The sequence below is a fragment of the Cydia fagiglandana genome, chromosome 21, assembly GCF_963556715.1.
Source record: "Cydia fagiglandana chromosome 21, ilCydFagi1.1, whole genome shotgun sequence".
Classification (NCBI taxonomy): Eukaryota; Metazoa; Arthropoda; class Insecta; order Lepidoptera; family Tortricidae; genus Cydia; species Cydia fagiglandana.
The window spans coordinates 15,033,033-15,053,248 of NC_085952.1; the positions used below are offsets into that span (position 1 = coordinate 15,033,033).

At 38.6% G+C, this 20,216-nt stretch overlaps 1 protein-coding gene across 2 annotated transcripts in view; it reads right to left on the reverse strand.

Annotated features, from left to right (window-relative positions):
* Positions 1–20,216, reverse strand: part of LOC134675210 (mitoferrin) — a 50,071-nt gene that overhangs the window by 5,359 nt on the left and 24,496 nt on the right. The window contains exons 3-8 of one of the 2 annotated variants that reach the window (XM_063533420.1): positions 18,209–18,339; positions 17,039–17,095; positions 3,569–3,708; positions 3,131–3,289; positions 2,553–2,720; positions 866–1,264 (exon numbers count right to left, since the gene is read on the reverse strand). In XM_063533420.1, the coding sequence (XP_063389490.1) occupies positions 1,214–1,264; positions 2,553–2,720; positions 3,131–3,289; positions 3,569–3,708; positions 17,039–17,095; positions 18,209–18,339 (706 nt within the window). In that variant the 3' untranslated portion in view covers positions 866–1,213. Of the gene's footprint in view, positions 1–865; positions 1,265–2,552; positions 2,721–3,130; positions 3,290–3,568; positions 3,709–17,038; positions 17,096–18,208; positions 18,340–20,216 lie in introns of those variants that run through there. The other variant, XM_063533419.1, reaches the window with a different exon arrangement.

Genomic DNA, 20,216 nt, shown 5'->3' on the forward strand with positions numbered 1-20,216 from the left:
ATTGGATGATAAAATTGGTTTTCAAACGGGCTTGTTCCCGTTTATAAGTCGTTTCACGAAAAAGGGTTTGAGATCAAGAAATCACCTCAAAAAATTCATACTATAAATACACCAGTCAAATCTTTGTGAAACTATTAAGGGCGATCGAAATATCATTGACGCTCATTCCGTCGATTGCGAGTGAGTCTGCGTGCCGATGTCGATCGATAGGTACCCTACGATTTAGGGTATCTCATGCATTATAAATGTGAGTGTCTGTGATGACTGATGAGATGACAGTTTAAATAAAATGCAGCTGTTCTGACTCCTTAACGCGCGAAGAGTATGATACTTCTGATGAGACTTCAATATATAAAATAATATTCAAACTGATTCTTCCTCGTTATATGACATGAATTTATTAAACAACAAGTTTATTAAAAAAAAACGAGGAAAAAAAAAGCTGCCCGTTACGACCCTTAGGGATCTGTTCCAGCGGTCAGCAATAGCTTCACCGAGCGAGGTGTTTAATGAAGGCGGACATTTGAGGAGCGAAGTCTCCGTCGACGGATGTGACGAGAGGGGTGAATGTTGCGTGACGTTTCTCACAGGCGTTACTATATTTTCGTTTTTACTCCTCTTCTGTGGATTTTAAAACGCTACCGGGCGTGAGATGTACGTGGGAGCGTCGGTGTCTACGACACGGAAGTCAAATACATGACATGAATTTATTAAAGCAACAACAAGTTTATTTAAAATGAAACAAGGAACAAAAATACATATATGAAGAGAGTTGGTTGGTAGTGGTGGGTTAGGGCCTCGTACCTACATGAATTTATTTATTTTATCACTATTTGGTTTTTATAAAATCAAACAATATTTATGCCAATTACATCGTTTTATACACACAATTCCTACACAAATTTAAAAGAGTATCAAACGCGGTCATGCCATGCCTGGACGTGCACCAACCTAAAGGCCCTAGGAAACATATTCAATTATGCAGCTTATCCATATTTCACTTGCTTATACAATCTTTTTACAAAGGTACCACAGTAGTTTATTTCCTCGTTGCATGCTATTTTACCCATATTTATTTGTTTGACAAAGTGTACCATTTTAGTTGCATGCAAAAATGTTATTTCTACACTTACGTGACGCCCAACGAATGATTATTATTAAAAAATGAAAGATTCCACTTACCTACTTGAAACAATTTAGTTTGAAATATTTATTATAAAGATTTTTCGTTTCTTTGGTCGCAGGAATTTTTCGAAGTTTTTCTCTGTGAACAACGATAGTCTCATTTGGCGTATTTGTTTACATAAGAAATGCTTTATTGTTATAAAAGTATTATTGACGCGAAAATTGTAGAGGGCGGAGCACAAAGCTCGTATACCTATAATCACTTCCCTATGTCTACAAAAACAAAAAAAAACAATTCAGATGATTCCTATTTCAACAGATTTCCTTATTATGAGTTACATTTTTATAGAATATATTTTTTATCATTCGGTATTTATGTAGGTACCTAATTGACAAAACAGGTACAAGAAAAAATAGTAATAAAATATGAAGCAATATAATTTAGAAAGTTGTATATTCTTTATTTAGTAGACATGGAAATCTATAGAAGTGGGAATAGCAACCACAGAAAACGAGAAAATAGTAAGGTAGAGGGAAGACATTGACAATGTGTACATATAGAAAACTACACAAATGGAAGATGATAATGAAACTTGCGGGGAATCATTTGGATGAGCCAACTTACTTGTGTTGGTTGGTATTGAATAGTTGTTGGCTTGTTGTGTGGTTGGTCTGTTTGTTTCGTTGTCGTATCATGATGATTGCAGTGGTTTATAGAAGCAGCTTGAGCAGTAAAACGTGCCGCTTCCGGAGGCAGTGTTAATAAAAAGTACTTGATATTTAACTCGTTCTATTTACGGAGGTAAGTAAACATCGCGAGATGGAACTGGATAAGTCCTATAATTATCACTCACTGTAGTCAGCCTGAGGCGGACTCGAGGGTCTCGTATATGGGAGTCAGCAACGAAATAGTCGGACTTATCTAAATAAACTTAAGGTGCAGCGGGCCGATTTCGACTGCGGGATAATTTCAACTAACCGAAATATATCTTCCAAGTTTTACATTATTAACTAGAGTGCCATATACGTCCAGATAGCTAAAAAGATGTGCGTGACTCTAGTTAATAATGTAAAATATGGAAGATATTTTGATTAGTTGACATTACCCCGCAGTTGAAATTGTCCTCCTGCACCTCACTAGATATTTACCAGTTTCTCTTCAGCGAAAGAAAGCGAGGAAGAAGGATTAATCCCAACCCGGATTTCATTCTGGGTTGTCAAGTCAGACGTAAATCGTTTCGTACAAAACGGGGCTTGCGTCAATTTAGTGAGGGTAAGGGTCGGTTGCACCAAACTGTTCGTAGAGTTCGCAAAATTTTTATATATGGAAAGTTTCATAGTTGCGCGCCGGCTGACGTCGATCAGTCTCTCAAATGTGGTCGGTGCAACTGGCCCTTAGCGAGGGTGCGTGTAAGATGAGGGGTTACCTGTGTGAGCAGGTGCTTGAGCGTCTCGTAGGTGAGCCAGCAGATGGCGGCGGCGGGCATCTGGTACAGCACTCGGGCGGAGGCGCCCTTGAAGAACCCCAGCGGGCCCGTCGCGCGCAGCACCAGCGCCGCCGCCTGCGCCAGCCCGTCCGCGCCGCCCGCCACCTCCTGCACATACATCGTGACATCCTTGTTAACCGCGGGTACGAGCAAGCCATGAGAAAACTCAAAAAATCCACTTTTACTTCGGGGAAAAGTTTATCAGGTCAAGGTCACCTTTCAGCGAAAGGTATTCGATCTTTTTGATCTTCCTTTTTAAAGATTTACATCACCCGATAAAAACGAGTCAGACTTTCTGATGTCACCTGTCCCGGTATAAATACTAAATGTGAAAATGGAAGACGAAAAACACAACCATGACCTACAAACGCCAGCAAAACTTCGAAGGACTCTGCAGCAGACGGCCGGGTGCGTCTCTCGGCCAGACACAGAACATCGGCAGATTAAAGCTTGGATCAGTAGTAGTAACGTGGCTTTATCACATCACACTATAACGGGCTTAAGAGCTCTAGACATACCTGCGTGTTGAGCACGGTCTTGCAGACGTCGAGCGGCGTGGTGGCGGCGGCGGCCAGCGCGCCCGCGCACGCGCCGGACAGCGCGTGCGCGCGCGGGTCGTACTTGCGCGTCGGGTTCACCAGCGACTGGCACCACTCGTACGTCACGAAGTGAACCGACTGCAATCACACATATACAGTTTAAGAGCGCTTTCACATTGTCCGATCCGATATCGGATTCTACATCCCCGTAGTCAGGCCGCGACATGGAGCAACGACACGCCTCCCGCAAGATGGAGGGATGAGAAAGCCAAGAGCGCAGTAAGAAATCGGATGCGCACGGCCCAGATTCGCAATGAGTATAGAGAATGCGTCAGACCCTGATATAGCAAGCTAGACCCAATGGGGTCGAGACGGGCTGATGACGATGAGTGGTATTGAAACAAGGCTCGTTGTTACCTGGAAGGGCACGTTCATGACGACCTGCGTGCTGTAGGACCGGTAGAACGCCCGTATGCCCTCGGCCTTGTAGATCCGCCGCGCGCACTCCCACACGCTCCTGTACGGCGAGTTCAGCATCTGCAGCCGTTGCTTTACCACTAGAACCAACAATTGTTTATGGTCAAACATTGCTACTACTATAAACTGAAATAAATGTTTCAGTTTATAGTAGTAGCAATGTTTATTATTATTTATTATACTAAGAAAAAGTGACCAAGGCCTCCAGTGCCCCAGGCTGGAAACGAACCAGCGTCCTCTGCTATCGCGGCGGCAGGTGCAGGTTGAATTAAAAACAATTAAAACATTTCCTGAACTTAATTTAATTTGTTCTATTACTTCTAATAGTATTTATACTACTAGTTCTCTAACCCTTTGAACACCACGCCTATCGTGTGCGGTGCATTATCGTAACCTTGTCGGAAGTATAGACGATTAGAAGATTGTAGTGGGTGCGCTACGCGTACACTCACACTCCCTTAGGTTAGCCCTATATAAGCTTTTACATTACGTTATTTATTTTAAGATTCAGAACTCAATTTAAGAATGATATTCAAAGGTAGTCAGGATTAAAAACTGGCGAGAAACGGCACAGGACCGGGATAAGTGGCGAGCCGGTCGTGTTGGAGGCCAAGACACACTTTGGGTCGCTGCGCCAGAGGAGTAAGTAAGTAAGTATTAACAGGTATAAAATAAATGTTATGAAGTTTTATTAACAAGAGGTATCAAAGGTCAAGCCCTATTGACCCAGCGGAGTCATTGTGTAAAGAGTATTGAACCTTCATATGACCGCAATAAGCGCTGGTATCATTGGCCGAGATTCGCTAGACACTGCGGTTCAGCTGAATAGGTAACTATATTATATTATTTATACCTAATACAAATACAACATTATTTATTTGGCCGACATAGGTTATAGGGTGTTACAGTTTAGTCCGTTTCACTAAATATGCGGCGCCTTACGGCATACAAATAAGTATTAAATGAATCAGGATTCCAAATTAAAACCCACCTCACTAAAAATAGTAGCAACACGCTCTGATCACGCTAACTTAGCACAAACTTGGCAATAATATAAGTTTATATCGTCTTTAAAAAGAGTCATGCCATAGGTATCACTTGTCCTATTAATATGCATCGTTTTTAATTAACATCCATTCTCCGTGAATTGAGTTTAATTAAAGGCAAATATTAACAGACCTTTGTTATAAACAGTATTTTCTTCTAGCAAGGCAAAATGGCGATGAACCGCAAGAGTATAAACAAAGTGTGTCACTGACTATGGTCAACGACCACCGTCGCGTGGTCACAACACGAGATTAACCCCCGTGGACTGCTATCAGCGGGGTCAGGACAACAGGCCATCAAACACACGTACAAATGCGGTATTGGACTGTACTGCGCATCATCTAAGTATCTATTTGTATGTACGTATTGCCTACAATTGATGATAGTACGAGTCATGAACTTGGGTACTTTAAAAATGGCAAATAGCTTATGTATACTTAACATGGCTCGAAGCATATATACCTAAGTATATGCGATAATGACCTCTACTGCGCTAAATTAAGTATATAGTTGTGTTGACTCAATTGAAGATAACATATTATGAGTCGTAAACTAATGTTGAAAAGTCGTATTTTTATATGAGTTTGAGAGTGACATGTTTGTGGCTTCTACGAATATGATATTCTTACCACATTTTGTTGTGGTGATGGTTAACTGAACTCCAAATGTCCTGACTGAAGATTTGCCAACGAGCAATGGAGCGCCGCATACTGGGAGTCCGTAGAATCGATCGGATAGGGAACACAGAGCTGCGCTCCACAACTGGTATCTCAGATGTGGGTGTGAAGGACGCCGAGCTCAAGTGGGATTGGGTGGGACACATCTGTCTGATGCATCCGGAAACATGGGCTAAAATAGCGACCGAATGGGGAACCCCAGATCACCCGAGTCAGATACAGGCCAAAACGAAGATGCCGAGACGATCTAGACTCATTTTGGCGGGAGAATGCACAAAGCCGTGATAGTGGCAAAAGACAGGGGAGGCCTCTGCCAAGCAGTGGGACGCAATAGGCACTAAGTATAATTTCCCGTGTTTGGCTCCCAAGGACAACACAATTAAATCGACTAGCTTAACAATTTTTAAGGCTTATGTACACAGTTGTAGTTAAATTGTTTACTACTTAGTACTCATAGTACTTCAAATTGTGAGAGATTGACAATTTCGTTGCCCTTGTGATCCGTATCACGACGGCATAGAGTTCAGAGTAGAGCGTGATGACCCGAGATAACTAATGTTCAAAGTTTATCAGACAAATGGTTGTTAACAGTTCATAATTATTATTTACTATCGTTTTGTTAATGGGAATAAGAAATGCAATATTAATAATATGTAGAGTAATAACAAATGACGGTAAACCTTTAGCTTCATAATAATCCAGCCAGCATAAGTTATTGTGCATTGTTACATTGTTATAATACGCATTATTAAATTATTTTGAATACTTGGTTGTTGTTATTGACCCTCGACACGATTCGGACGTCAGAGTAGACATGTGCGCCGATTAAAAAATGATCGGCGGCGGCGTTTGCCAAAAAATCGGCGGCGGCGGCGTGTTTTCGGCGTGAAATCGGCGTGACCTTGACTTTATAGAGTTTCTTAAGAGAAATCATTAAATTGTTGTTTTTCTTGAAAATTTGATCAATGCAGATTGCTGGTCAATGAACTACGTATACATCGTTTGAATATGCTGTGAGTAAAATAGGGTTTGTAAATGAATATAGGTTAGGTATAATAACTTGATTTCCCAAGTAACTGGCTGTCATTAAGAGGTTTCCTGCTCCCAATGACCTTCGATCCAATCTGTAACTCTCCGTTTTCTCAAACTTTCCATGGCTTATCCTATTAAAAATGACGTACTTTTTACTTTAACAAAACAGAACTTCATATATCCTTGACATTTGCTAGACATAGTACACTGCTATGGCTTCTTTTATTGGTTTTCTTGTCGTACAAGCACCAGGCTCACTGAGACGTATCTTCTTTCTCGTTTTCTCATTGCTGAGGCTCGCGATCACAGTAATTTGTCTCCATTTCGTGCAGTCATAAGCCGTATGGACTGCACGGTGCCGACTGCTGCAAGCCGACCTCTTCATAGCGTTCGACCATCTCACACATGCTCCAACTCGAGCACGTTTGCCATTCATTCGGCTTAAATTAATGTGTTTCTCCACATCATGCCTTGGATAATATATCCGAAGAAGCTAAGGGCTCACCCATGGCATGTTTGGAATAGATGAGTGGCGACTGGCAATATAGAGCTCTTTCAGAATGGAGAAGTTTGTTCGTCTAGCTGTCCAAGGTATAACGAGCACTAGCAGCAGTCTTCTTTCGTTCGTTAAAAGTTGACGGTGAATACTTAGGGTTACTTAGTTAATTTAATTGGTGTGTCTAATAGTTTCTGCAATTGGCTATTCAGGTCCATTTAATTAACGATTGATGTATATTTGACAACTGTAACATAAATAATACAAAAAATCTATGTTGTAATCCAAAAACCAACTTAGAATAGCTAATTAACAACATTCAAGGTCACGCCGATTTCACGCCGATCATTTATCGGCGGCGGCGTCGTGGTCAAAAAGCCCGGCGGCGGCGGCGCGCCGGCGCGGCGCACACGTCTACGTCAGAGCCTTTAAGATGGACAAGCACTCTTAAAGTAAATGTAGTTAGGCCTCCCTATGGCGTGTAAAATATATGTAATACTTTGCTAAACCGTACTTGTTGACACTTAAGTAGACAATGTTGAAACAGATTAGACTTTTCCTTAAAATTTTTGTCTAACCCTTCCTGATATATGTACCTACTTTATGATATCATACTATTGTCGGTTTACCGCGTAACTGATAAGCTATTTAAATCTAAGTGTCACATATACAAATAGAAACACGCTCCAAACATGTTTGCGAACCGTCAGACAACCGATAGGCAAATACGGTACGGCAGACGAACGGTCAGCGGAACAAAGACTGTGTGTAAACAAATCCTTATTTTAATTAAATCTTATATGGGCTGGTCTCAGTTCTGTAGCATATAACGGGTTATAAAGCTAATGACACGTACTTACTTCTATCTCAGACACAGTCAGAAAGGAAGAGCTTCGTCTGACTTCGTCCGACCTCCTGGAGTTTGAGACGGTCTAACCTGATAGACGGTCTTGTCTACGTCGACGTTCTACTGGTAATTGAAATCGCATATTAGTTATTTACTGTATAAAGTTCTACTGTTACGGATGTAACGGTAACCTTAAGGATTTAAGTGGTAAAGATAATGCAATGATTGAGTCCCAAAAGCCGGCACTAAGTGTCTGTCTATGAAAATAGTATGCAAATCTTAAAGATTTTATTGCAAATATTTTTGTAACATCGTTTTAAAATTTCTGCGTTATTTAATTTAACACTTTCTAAAAATAGTCGTGAATGAACGAACGGTTTTATTTACATATTTTTAAATTTTAAACGCGTACGAAAATAACTTGACCTTAAGATAATTTTAACTCAATAATAAACGATTGTAACACGGGTGTTTTGAAGGGGGGTAAAATAAATGATTGAAAAGCTCCGGCTTGTCTAAAATGGAAACAGCCATGTTAACAAAATAAATTGAAATCAAAATAAAATAAATAAACTAAATGGAAACCTTGCTGTCGGAAAGCTAGGAGGAGAAACAATTAAACAAATTTATATCTAATAAACTTTATTCCTAACCAATTATTTCAAAAGCTCAGTGGCAAAGCTGGGTCGCTTCACAGGTTCAAGTTATGAAGGTTTACACCAATTAATAAAAAACTAAATTCCGAAATACCTAAGTTTTATGCACCAGAACTTTCAAAACTTTAAATTAAAAAAACTACTTCTCTTCAAATACATTTTAAATTTGTAGCTGAGCGCAGATGCCCTACAAAATTCAAGGATGCATTGGACCGACCTCAAAACAGCTGCTGGAACTGGAGCAGCGGGGAGTGACCCCTCCTATCCCCGGGAAGCTGACTGCTGACCTGGTTGGAGCCGGCCAGTGCAGATGGCGTGGGACAGATCCCACAGCATTTTAAAAGTTCCAAACATCTTCAAAATAAATTTCATAAGAAATCGAAAGCTCTTAAAACATCTTGAAACATCTAGAAGCATCGAAAGCTTCTAGAAACATCTAGAAACATCCCGGCTCCTGCAAAGCGAGAAAAGGAAATATTAGCCGATGCCCTTTATGGCCGCTAGAGAAAAAATGAAACAATTCGAAATTTAGCTCACCGCACTGGAAGCTGTTAGGACTTCTGGCGGAGCGCTCCCTTCCCTCGAGCAGGAGTCAACTCTGTAAAGAACCAAAACTTGGTTAAGAACAAACCCACAATGTTTCGCGCCATTGTGGAATTGATCACAACTAAATTCCATTTATACTTACTCAGTGGAACACACCGAAGGACTCGAACTGCTTCCACCATTTTGACCACCATGTGGAATGTGTGGTCTTATCACAAAATAGGGCTCATGCAAGCGTGCGTCCCCGGAGGGGTCCACACATCAAAAGTGCATGTCACCTCAGAATGACCTCCTCATATGTTGAGAACAAAGGCAAAAAACAAAAGTAGGGTGCCAATCCCTGAAGACACAAATCCTTCGAAAATTCTGAACTGATTTATCAAGGAACTCTTTCTTGAGCCTAAGAAATATATTTTATCATTAAATCTAATAATGTTTCATTCCAGAGTCTCTTTGTCAGTCTGTAATTTCTATGTTTTGTTTTACATCAATATTATTTTTTATCTAAAAAAGTCATACCTAAACCATACAAAGTTTTCCTGGAGTGACAACATAAATATCTCAAGTTTTACTTATTTTTACTTATATGACAACCCCGACAACAGATAAGCATCAAAAGGTGCATCTGAATGCAACAGATTATGCAAAGAAGTGCAATCAATCGAGTTAGTTTGGGATATTGTTAAAATCGTTGAAATAAGAAAAGGAATTCAACCCAAAAATATTAATTTAAAATCTAAGAAAATGTCTACGTTACACGATTTATTATTTAAATATTTTAAATGAATACCTTCACGCAATTGTAATTGTAGTTACTTATTGGAAATATATAGGAATGGATTCACAGCTTGATTTTGTTTTAAAACCTGTTCGACCCGCTATATCAACAAGGCGATCTATTAAAGTTACTTGTGTAGTAATAGCCGCCTGGAGTGATTGAATTGTCTCCAAGTCTGCAGTCTAGCCGGTAAACAAGTGCATACGTCACCGTAATATCATATTCGCAGAAAGCTATTTTTGCTCTTGACTCGCTTGAGTGGTATTCACATTGTATGAATAAGTGAAACTTATTGTACTAGTAATCAATCTCTTTCCTCCATACTATGTTTACAAAGTCTATAAGCAAGGTTTCATTATTCGTTAGGCACGTGTTTAAAATCTGCACTATATTTTTAATTTTCTTAGATGGACCACGTAGCCAGCCTAGAAAGATAGTTATAAGAGTCTAAGATCTTGCTATGTGCCGTGTTGTGGCGGTGGCGCCATCTACGCAATGCGACTACATAATACTTATGGAATATTAGTCTTTGTTGTAATTGTGGTCAAGTCAACAGTAGATAGTACCCTGGCCAAACCGCAATAACAATAACAATGCGTAACAGACAAAGAACGCAGTTGCATATTGCAATTGTTTATTTACTACAATTTACCTTCATTTATTTCCTAATTGACATCCAGTTAAACATCCCTTTTCCCCATAACATTTACTTTGTTTCAATCAATTCATTTCGTTATAGTATCATTGTCTTCCTGTTTATGTAACGTAGATATTATAGTCCATCTACTCTACCTATAGGTACATTAGGTACCTATGATCCAGTACAGCAAAATTTCGTAGGTAATTTACCGTCAATCATTTACACTTGACGTCAAAGATCACTTTTGGACCTTACTCTTGACGTCGACTGAGTGACTTACGCCATCTAAAGATATTTTCATTTAAATTCATCGAAACCGAAAAACCTTTGCCAAATAAGCTATAATATAGCTAATATAAACAGATTTAAAACTTAGAACCTGACTTGCGATCAATACAAACCTTAAGCAGGCCACTGACGAGCCTCCCAAATGGAGATGCTGTTACAATGGATTCATCCAAATGGACGGCATCCTAATATTAAACATTGTACATTTTTGACATTCACGGACCGATTTTTGATTGCAGTCACGCTATTTGGACTGTTGGAATGCTCGTCAGTGGCCACCTTTAGAAAACCATAAATAAATTCAGGGTTTTCCCCCCACGCTAACTCAGCAAGCACATTTGATCAGTTTTCCTTACACATGTGTATGTATGCCACGACCACTGTCATTCTGTCCAACCAAGAATGTAGAGGAAGTCAAGGTACCGTGACATGCCTAAGAAAACCCCATTCAATACCCATGTATTAAATGGGGTTTTTCATCTTCATGAATTGGTTTTTAAATAAGGCAAATTGCTACTTACATAAAATTATTTATTATACTCTGGTTTCCTTCGTGAGTCAAGGATTCGATTGTTTCCAAAGTAGCTGCTTGATGAAATCAAGTTATATGGGACTTAGGAAGTTTGACATTGTTGTATTGTGTTGTGTAATTAAAGGGGAAAAATGTAGAGGAAGAAGCTAACATAAACAATTAAAAAAGGATACCTATTAAGATTAATTTATACCAGTAAGGACATGCCAGACCATTGACAGTTGCATTATTTCGCAGAGTTTCTTGCAATAACGACAGGGTCGACGGGTAATAACTAATAAATAACATAGTATAATTTCTAGACCATACATCGTTATACATATTTGTATACCTACAGTCAGCTGTTGAATCCCCCAGCATAAAATAGAAGTTCTTTTGCATGGGTGGACTCAGGGGAGATATTAGGAGAATATTTCTGAAGCTGGCTGATGATGGCTGACATATGAAGATCAATTGAAAAGATTTTGTAAACCAGGCGCCGAATGTTTACTATCACATATTTGTTTACACGGCCTCTCACTACCGTTTACTACCGCGGTGTAAGCGTAGACACACTGCCAGCGTTTCCTGTCATTCAGACAGACAGCCACCGGCTGTTTATGCGTCAGTATGGAAACAGGACGTAGAGAATTGGGTGTAAGTCGATACTTATCCTCTTTTCCCACGAGTTGTCTTTATCTTAGCATTTTTTATCATACGCGATCCTAAGAATATGCATGGCAGTAGTTTTTCAGAAGGGTGATCATTGTTACGTAAGCTACTGCCCCTGGACTTTTAACACAGAGGTTTCCTAAAATATACACACTACACAATAAATCGACATGCATTTATTAGCTGATATTAGATGTTAGTGGCGTGGCGATAAGTATAATGATAACGCCCTATAGTATCACTGCACTGTCAGACCATTCGGTGTGCATGCTTTGATGAAGAAAGGAAAGCAGAATGGAATCCTAATCCTAATTAACTGAAACGGGTCGTGATTGAGCATTGTGTATCTAATATGTAACACTCAAGCCATCGGCGCCTCAACTGTATGTTTAATTGATAAGAAACTGGGTAATTAACTTCGGCTACAGCCATTAGACAGCACGTGTCTTATCTTGAGGAAAATAAATACAACTGTTGACAATTTCACTATTGGATTTACATCAAGGTGAAACGTGCATCGTTAAGAGTACTTAGGTGTAATTTACTAGCATACTTGCAAATACGCTAAACAGCAATGAAAATGAGTCATTTTGTATAGATTGGTTCCCATTTTCATTTCGGGTCTTAACCTCTAGCGGCCCAGAGACCTATAAAAAGGTCTCCTGTTCCATTCTAATTTGAATTTAGTGCTGATAAAATAAAATTTCATTTTGCTTGGCAAGGTTTGACGTATGGGCGGCTAGAGGATAGGCTAAGTTAATTTAGTTTTATTTTATTATTTAGTTTTATTTAATATTAATTCTAATGTTCAGTTTAAGTAATAACGAGGCTAACCGCGATGCGTCTGAAATAAACGATTTTTATTTAATAATTCATTATTTATTTATTAATTGCGCTTACAAACGAGTTAGAATTTACAAACGGTTATGGTTTTTAGTGTTCCGTACAAAACTTTGTTTACGGAACACTTATGGGATCACTTCGGTCTTGTTATTAAGTTACTTTGTACTCTGCGGTTTATTTACTTAATCATCCATATTTCAAATTTTCAGAACTTTAGAACATAAATTTAATAAAATAATATAATGCACCCACCGATAATACAAACATACGTAACTAAATAATATGTAAATTGATGTTTACTTGCGTCAATTAGTAATTAGCATAAAACATTTGATTTGTTGTCTTACATAATAAATTTTATGTAAAACAACAAATCGCGACCTCGCCCTTGGGTGGGAATAAGGCTTTTTTCGTGAAATACTCGAATAAATGCTAATCATACAAGATTGTAACCAGTTTATAGTCAACAATGTATCTCGGATCAATGATGATTATCAGATTATGACTTTTGAAGTAGGTACTGGTCTGCTCAAAACAGGTTGAGCATATACTCGTAGGTACGAGATGTGGGTAAAAAACAGCCAATCGTAAAAATAATCAATCTAAGCAAAGCATATCGGGTTATGCTATGAAGCATTAAAGTGGACGCAACTGAAATAGATTAAATACGGGTAAGTGTGGCTTGCAGGAGAAGTGTGGCTGGCCTTCATTTCAGAGCCTGTGTGTCACATTTTTTTTGGAGCTTATTGAATAGTCACTGTTGCGATTTCATACATTTGCTACTTGCCACTTGCGTTAAGTGGCCCTTGGTTTAGGCTGCGTTTCCACCAGAGATGTGCGAGGATGCGTGCCGAGGGATGTGTTTGTTAAGAAACAATAGAGTCACTACTCGGTGAGCGAGGATAAGTAAATGACGTGATTCTATTGGTTACTATATTATTAACAAATATATCACTACGCATCCTCGCACATCTCTGGTGGAAATGCAGCTTTAATATTACTGACTACTTTTGGTTCCAGGTGTTGAGCCCGGTATTCTGTCACAAGTCTGTCTTATGACCTACCTAGTATGTATGTAAGTAATATGTGTTCTATGACTCAACAATACTCAACATGATGGTATAAGTCTCAAACAAACAGCGTGACATCTGTACATGTCTACACCGCAAAAAGGTAAAAAAATACCACAAATACGTTAAAAGAATCTTTAAATAGTCATCGAGACGGCATATTAGACTAGACATAAAAATTCAAAATCGCTCTCCTTCTTGATTCGACTGGCAAATCATATTACTTTTTGGCAACCGGGTTTTTTAACCTAATTAGACCCCGCTGAATCCGAATTTGTTGTATTATGTAATAGAACATTTTTTGCTATGCGCCTCCGTTTAAGAGTTATTTACGAAAAACTAAAAAAAAGGGACCTTTAATGTCAAATATCTCACTTCCGGTCAAGATTTCGATCGAGCAACCGGCAAATTCGGATTCAGGGGGGTCTAATTAGGTTAAAAAACCCGGTTGCCAAAAAGTAATATGCTTTGCCAGTCGAAATCGTTTTGATGAAAAATATGACCAGTCTATATTGCGGGAAGCAACATTGCAAGTAATCTAAGTAGGTAAACAATGTATCTGCATAGTGGAATAATCACTGAAGTAGCAGAGGTAATACACGTTCAAAAGCCATTTAAAGAGACATCGTTAAGACAATTGTTATGAATTATTTTTTTCTAGCTCTTCCTGCCATATGTTGTTTATCACGTATTTTATTTTATAGAGATCTATTATTGTGTTTCTGATGGTGAGCAAGCAACCATAAATAATATGCTGATAATATAAATGCGAAACTGTCTGACTGTTAACTTATCACAGATAAAATATTAAATTTTAGCATGAAAAAAAGCTTAAAATCTCGGGATAGACATGGGTACTTCATTTTTGGAAGTACTCTACTAGGAAAATGACAGAGAACATCCTACGTGGGCTGAGCTACATCCACAGCTATGTCCCTAAGTTTGAGTTTAATCAAATTTTTAATTATTATAAGAGTTAGGAGCATTTAAAAAAATTTATGAAATCTGTATTTCGTTCCTAATTTGTACAATAATAAAAAAAGTCAATGCAGGGGCATAGCTATGTATAATATACATTAAATTATGTAAAAATATTTTCTATAGTGTCAATATCCAGAGAGGAAAATGGGGACTACGTTTGTATGGAGAAACGGCCGTCCCCTTTCCTCTTAACAAGAATCGAATAAAGTCAGGGCGGAACGACTATTTCTAGTTGGTTTGTGTTTAACAAAAAGGGAACGTACTCGTATGTCTTTTTGCGTATGTTTGTGTTGTGTTTTACCGTAGGTCTGTTACTGAGGTGATTTGGTGACAGGTTACAATTTTAAGAAAAAAAAAGAGGGATTAAAAAACCCGTAGTTACTTTAAAGTTCTTGAAAACCTTGTTTGTTTAATCACAATGTAGTTCATGTACCTACTCAAGTGATAATTAATCAGTTCCAAGTGTGACGGTGTAATTTCTGAGCGCACAACACGTCTAACAAATTAGTTCCACTTATCAATGTAAATAGTTTTTCCTTATTCGTGTGTTAGACTAATAACAATAACCTAAACGAGCTACCATTGTGTAGGTACATGTGACAGGGTATTGTTAATATTGTCATATTTGATTTGAGGTACGACGAATGTTCAGGCGCACCATTTTTCTTTCTCATCAAAACATGTAGTCACAAGTCGACTTAAATCCCTACTAATATTATATGTATATAAACAAGAGAATCATCAAGAGATGATGATCCTTCCGGCCGATTTCGGCCTAAGGATAATTATTTGTTAAACTATATAATGTTATAGTTCTGACACTTAGAGACACCTACAAATATTTTTTTTGTGTTTTTGTATGTCTTCTTCTTTGTCTTCTTCTTTGTCCTCGCCTTTGTCCCGCTACACGGGGTTGGCTTTCTTAACCATGCCACGCCATTTGTTGCGGTCATATACGTCATTGCATTAGAATGAGAGAGTTTTCATGTCCCTTTGGACAGTCGTTGGCCATGTAGCTAGCGGCCTACCTCTTCCCATTTTGTCTGTTGCGATGGAAAGGCACTTTTTCACGACATAATCGTCTGATCTACGCTGCACATGGCCATACCATCCGAGTCTGGACTCTGCAAGTTTATCAGCAGTCGGGGCCACCTTCAGACTACCTCGAATATATTCATTGCGAACTTTGTCTTTTAACGTGACACCCCACTCGACCATCTCAGCATTCGCATTTCGGCGGTGTGGACCTTCTGTGTGTGTGTGTGTGTGTTTTTCGTAGCCCATGTTTCCGTGCCATATAGCATTGTCGGTCTCATTGCAGTCTTATACACTTTGCCTTTGGTTCTTACTGGCATCTTTGTATCACACATAACTCCAGTAAGTTGGCGCCATTTGTTCCACCCTGCACCCTGCTGTGACTCTGTGCGTAGCATCCGCGTCTATCGTGTTTTTGAATGTGTATTTTTTAATATTATTATAATATTTTTTTTTATTATAGTATTTTTAAGAAACCATAACATTGGTAATACGTTAGTTACGTTAGTTTGAATTGGTAGTTTTATAAAATTGTTGATCTATTGTTATTATTTTTGCTCGTATGTAAATTCAACGTTGACGTTGCCCTTGTGGCCTATTTGCTGAATAAATGTTGAAGTCAGTTCGGCGCTCGTGAGCCCGAAGATGGCTGACGTAGCCGAAGTCGCAGGCATAAGCTAAGTATTTTATAAATAAGTACTAAATTAGTTTAATAGCGTCATTTTTTATAACTACGAGTATGTATTTATTGTATAGGCCCCAAAGATGATATAAATCCCAGCCCGTATGAATGGCGCGCGTAAAACCTCTTCATTCACTAATTAATAATTATTTCACAAACAAAACACCGTCGTTCCTAAACCCATATCAGATTACATTCAATGCAGAATAAGTTAAGATTCAAAATGCACTGTAAATGTCGTTTATGAGGTGTGTGTTTTGTTCGGTTGTAAACGTCAGTATTGACGAGTTTACGACTGTCAGTGATATATTCTGGCGGGGCTTTGACTTTATTATGTAATATAACCTAACCTAACGTTACAAGTATTAAGTAATAGGAAAATCAGTCGTGAAATCGACTTCGTGATTTCGATAAATGGCCCCAAATTACAATTTATCACTTTACTTTGCACCGCTCTTTGGTATTGCAGTCTTCATTTAAGCAAGAACTGCATATTAGTTTAATGTTTAAGTAACTTGAAAATATTAATAAACATAACATGACCGATCTTCGATAAAACCGTATAGTTTTTGTGAAAAGATAGCAATCAACTATGAATTGAAATGTTACCTTCTGCCGGATTGGAGACTGCGTCGTGTACTAGCGACGCCAGACAACCGGACAACCCTGCAAACATTAACATTAACTCATTAAATATTTTAGGTAAATATACCCGTCTCACTAACGGAAGCGGCTCCTAAAACTAGTGCGATAAGGACAAGGCGAAAAATCCTGAGTAAAAATCTCAAAAATCAAAGTACTCGACTGTTTCCTCCTCCAAAACTTAACCAATCGTAACCAAATTTGGAAATCTAAATGATTATGAAATTATCTGTGTCGGACCGTTTTGCTTTTTTGATGATATCAGTTTTGAATACTACGCCTCTCATTCCGGCATAGTCAATGAGGCCGTTTTGGCTTTTTTGAAGGGCTCTAGCGCCTTAAAAAAACAAAAATATCAAAAAAAGCAAAACGGTCCGACACAGATATTGACAATATTAATCTGTGTTAAAAAAATAATTGCTCTAGCATCAAAACCCACGGAGGAAATAGTCGAGTACGTTTGTATGGAGAAATACCACTCCTGTTGGCTCTTAATATATGTATAACAGACCAGTGCACTTTACTGCTAACAACAGACATCATACAAATAGTTTTCTTGGAACGAGGATCGATAAAAGGATGCAAGAAGATGGTTTCATATAAACATTCACAATCCAGGTAGTAGTAAGTAGGAGGTAAAATAGCGTGAGACATTCCGGCTTGTAAACCGGAGATTGTGGATTATCTTTCCTTTTCGTTAAGGAATACATCGTGAGGAAATCGGACTAATCTCAAGATGCCTATTTCTCATTTGGGATAATTGGGATTTTGGGAAGGAACAGCAATTGACAATTGTGTTCATAATTATTAGTATGTATCTATCTATCTTTTAAGTAACTAGATACGTACACGACTTCAAAAGGGTAGTTCCTAGACTTGCTGGTGTTTCGTCGTTGTTGGTCGCTGTTATTAGGCGGTGATCTAAGTGGGACGAGATCTGTGTAGGTCTGCTCGGTGTCACTCGATGGGCGAGCAGCAGAAGTCTCTTGTGGCTAACATACCGTGTGTGAGGTGGTCGTGCCTATGCCTGGTGAGGTGCGCTAGCGTGTGCTTGCTGTGACGTACGTACCGTGTGTGAGGTGGTCGTGCCTATGCCTGGTGAGGTGCGCTAGCGTGTGCTTGCTGTGACGTACGTACCGTGTGTGAGGTGGTCGTGCCTATGCCTGGTGAGGTGCGCGAGCGTGTGCTTGCTGTGCTCGTAGGTGGCGAAGAAGCACGCGTGCGCGGGCCCGGCGCCGAGCACCACGGCTGACATGCCGCGGATTGGCCTGCAACAAACAATACAATACACTGCAATATATGAATATATTATTATATACAAAGTAGGGCATCAGATAAAATGGGCCGCCATAAGAGTTTAGATTAGGTTAAAGGAAAAGGGTTGTACATATTTTATTGTACCTGACCTACGTTTAACTCGTTCGCGTCTTTCCCGTAGACATCGCAAAGAAAGCTAATTGTTGCCCTGTAGGTACCTCCACAGACAGAATACATCTTTCTTGATATAAATGTACCTACCTACTCTGCCTAGGTCGTTAACTTTTATTGTATTGTCCAATAAGTGAGTTTTTATTTTAATGTGTTTGATTCAAATTTTTTTTGAGGCATCGAAACTTATAGTCCCCATAGCTGGACATGGGGGATATGGGGGACTGGGGGTGGGGAGACTTTCAAATAACTCTTTGTCTAGGTGTTCATAATTCTATGAATGAAGTAGTAACGATGGGTAACACCCAATGGCATTTTGCAAATGGGATGCTATTCTAAACTTGGTCAGTAAAACAAGTATTACACGCGGTAAAGTCCCGACAAAAGATATCAATTAGTACATATACTCATACATCTAATATACACATACATATATCCTGTTCCTAAACTGTAGGTAAATTATTTTCGCGACAGCAAAATAGACAACTACATTAATGGTTTGTTTACACTAAACTTCCTCTAGTTTTATGAATGGGGCACGAGGAAAACCTTTCAGAAACTGAACAAAACAATTGCAAATACAATGAGCATAAGTAATTGGGTTCACATAAATTATTTTTTCCTTTATTCAATTATTTCAATTAGGGTCTTAGGTTAGGATTTTACAATGTGAGTATAAAAGTAAAATATAAAAACACAAAACATTACAAAAATATATAAACACATTATAAAAAACCTAACCTAGGGTGCATAAATTATTATTATTAACCTTTACCTATGTAAGGGTGGAGTTTTTTAAACACGCGTTTGATACCTCGGGAGTTGCGAGCCTCCATACACTACAGTAACAGTTTACCATCAGACACATCAGGGTATTAACCATTTAGTTAATTCTTATTTGCTAATGACATAGTATTCATTAATAAACCCTGAAGTCCCTGAACCCGTGTAATGTATTTCATTTCTAAATTTAAGATTAAGTTTTAAGTTTAAGGGTTCACTGAAAATCGGCGCCGTTGCACTATGTGCTCCGCCGACACATGCTGAGTGGTATCCTCTTTGAGACAACATGTTACAAAACTTTGTCGTATAGATATTTAATATATGTTAATCTTAAGATTGTTGTGTCAAATAAATTCTTATCATTTCATTTCATTACATTACATTGCATAGTTATTTTTGCGGCCGACGGTACAATGAGCACGGATTGTGTTTGTGTCCACATATTATCATTATCATTTCGCTGACTCATCATAGCAAAAACCTTTCATTATATACTCGTCAAGGTTGTTTTTTACAAGCGTTTTATTAAATGGTTGCGAACAAATGCTGCAAATCGATTTACAGTCATCGGATTAGATATATTGCAATTTTATTGATCTAAGTGCTTACGTATAGTAAAATGCAGAGTCAAACCCTAAGGGGAAAAGATAACAGGTCAGGTCTCTTAGTATGAACTTAATTATACAAAACTATACAAATTATCCGGTTTTAATTGCCTCAGTATGTCCAGGTGTTCAGTCAGGCGTAAGTACCTATTTAATAGCTTAAACGAGGATGTTCAATTATTAACCATCGAGGCAATCGCTTTCCCTTCATTGTATAATTTATTGGCAAGCGTTATTTGTATAAACTCTACAACGTGTATAAACTCTACAACTTCTACAAGTGAATGTATTCCAGATGTCAACATTTAAGCAATATGGTGTTACGTTTT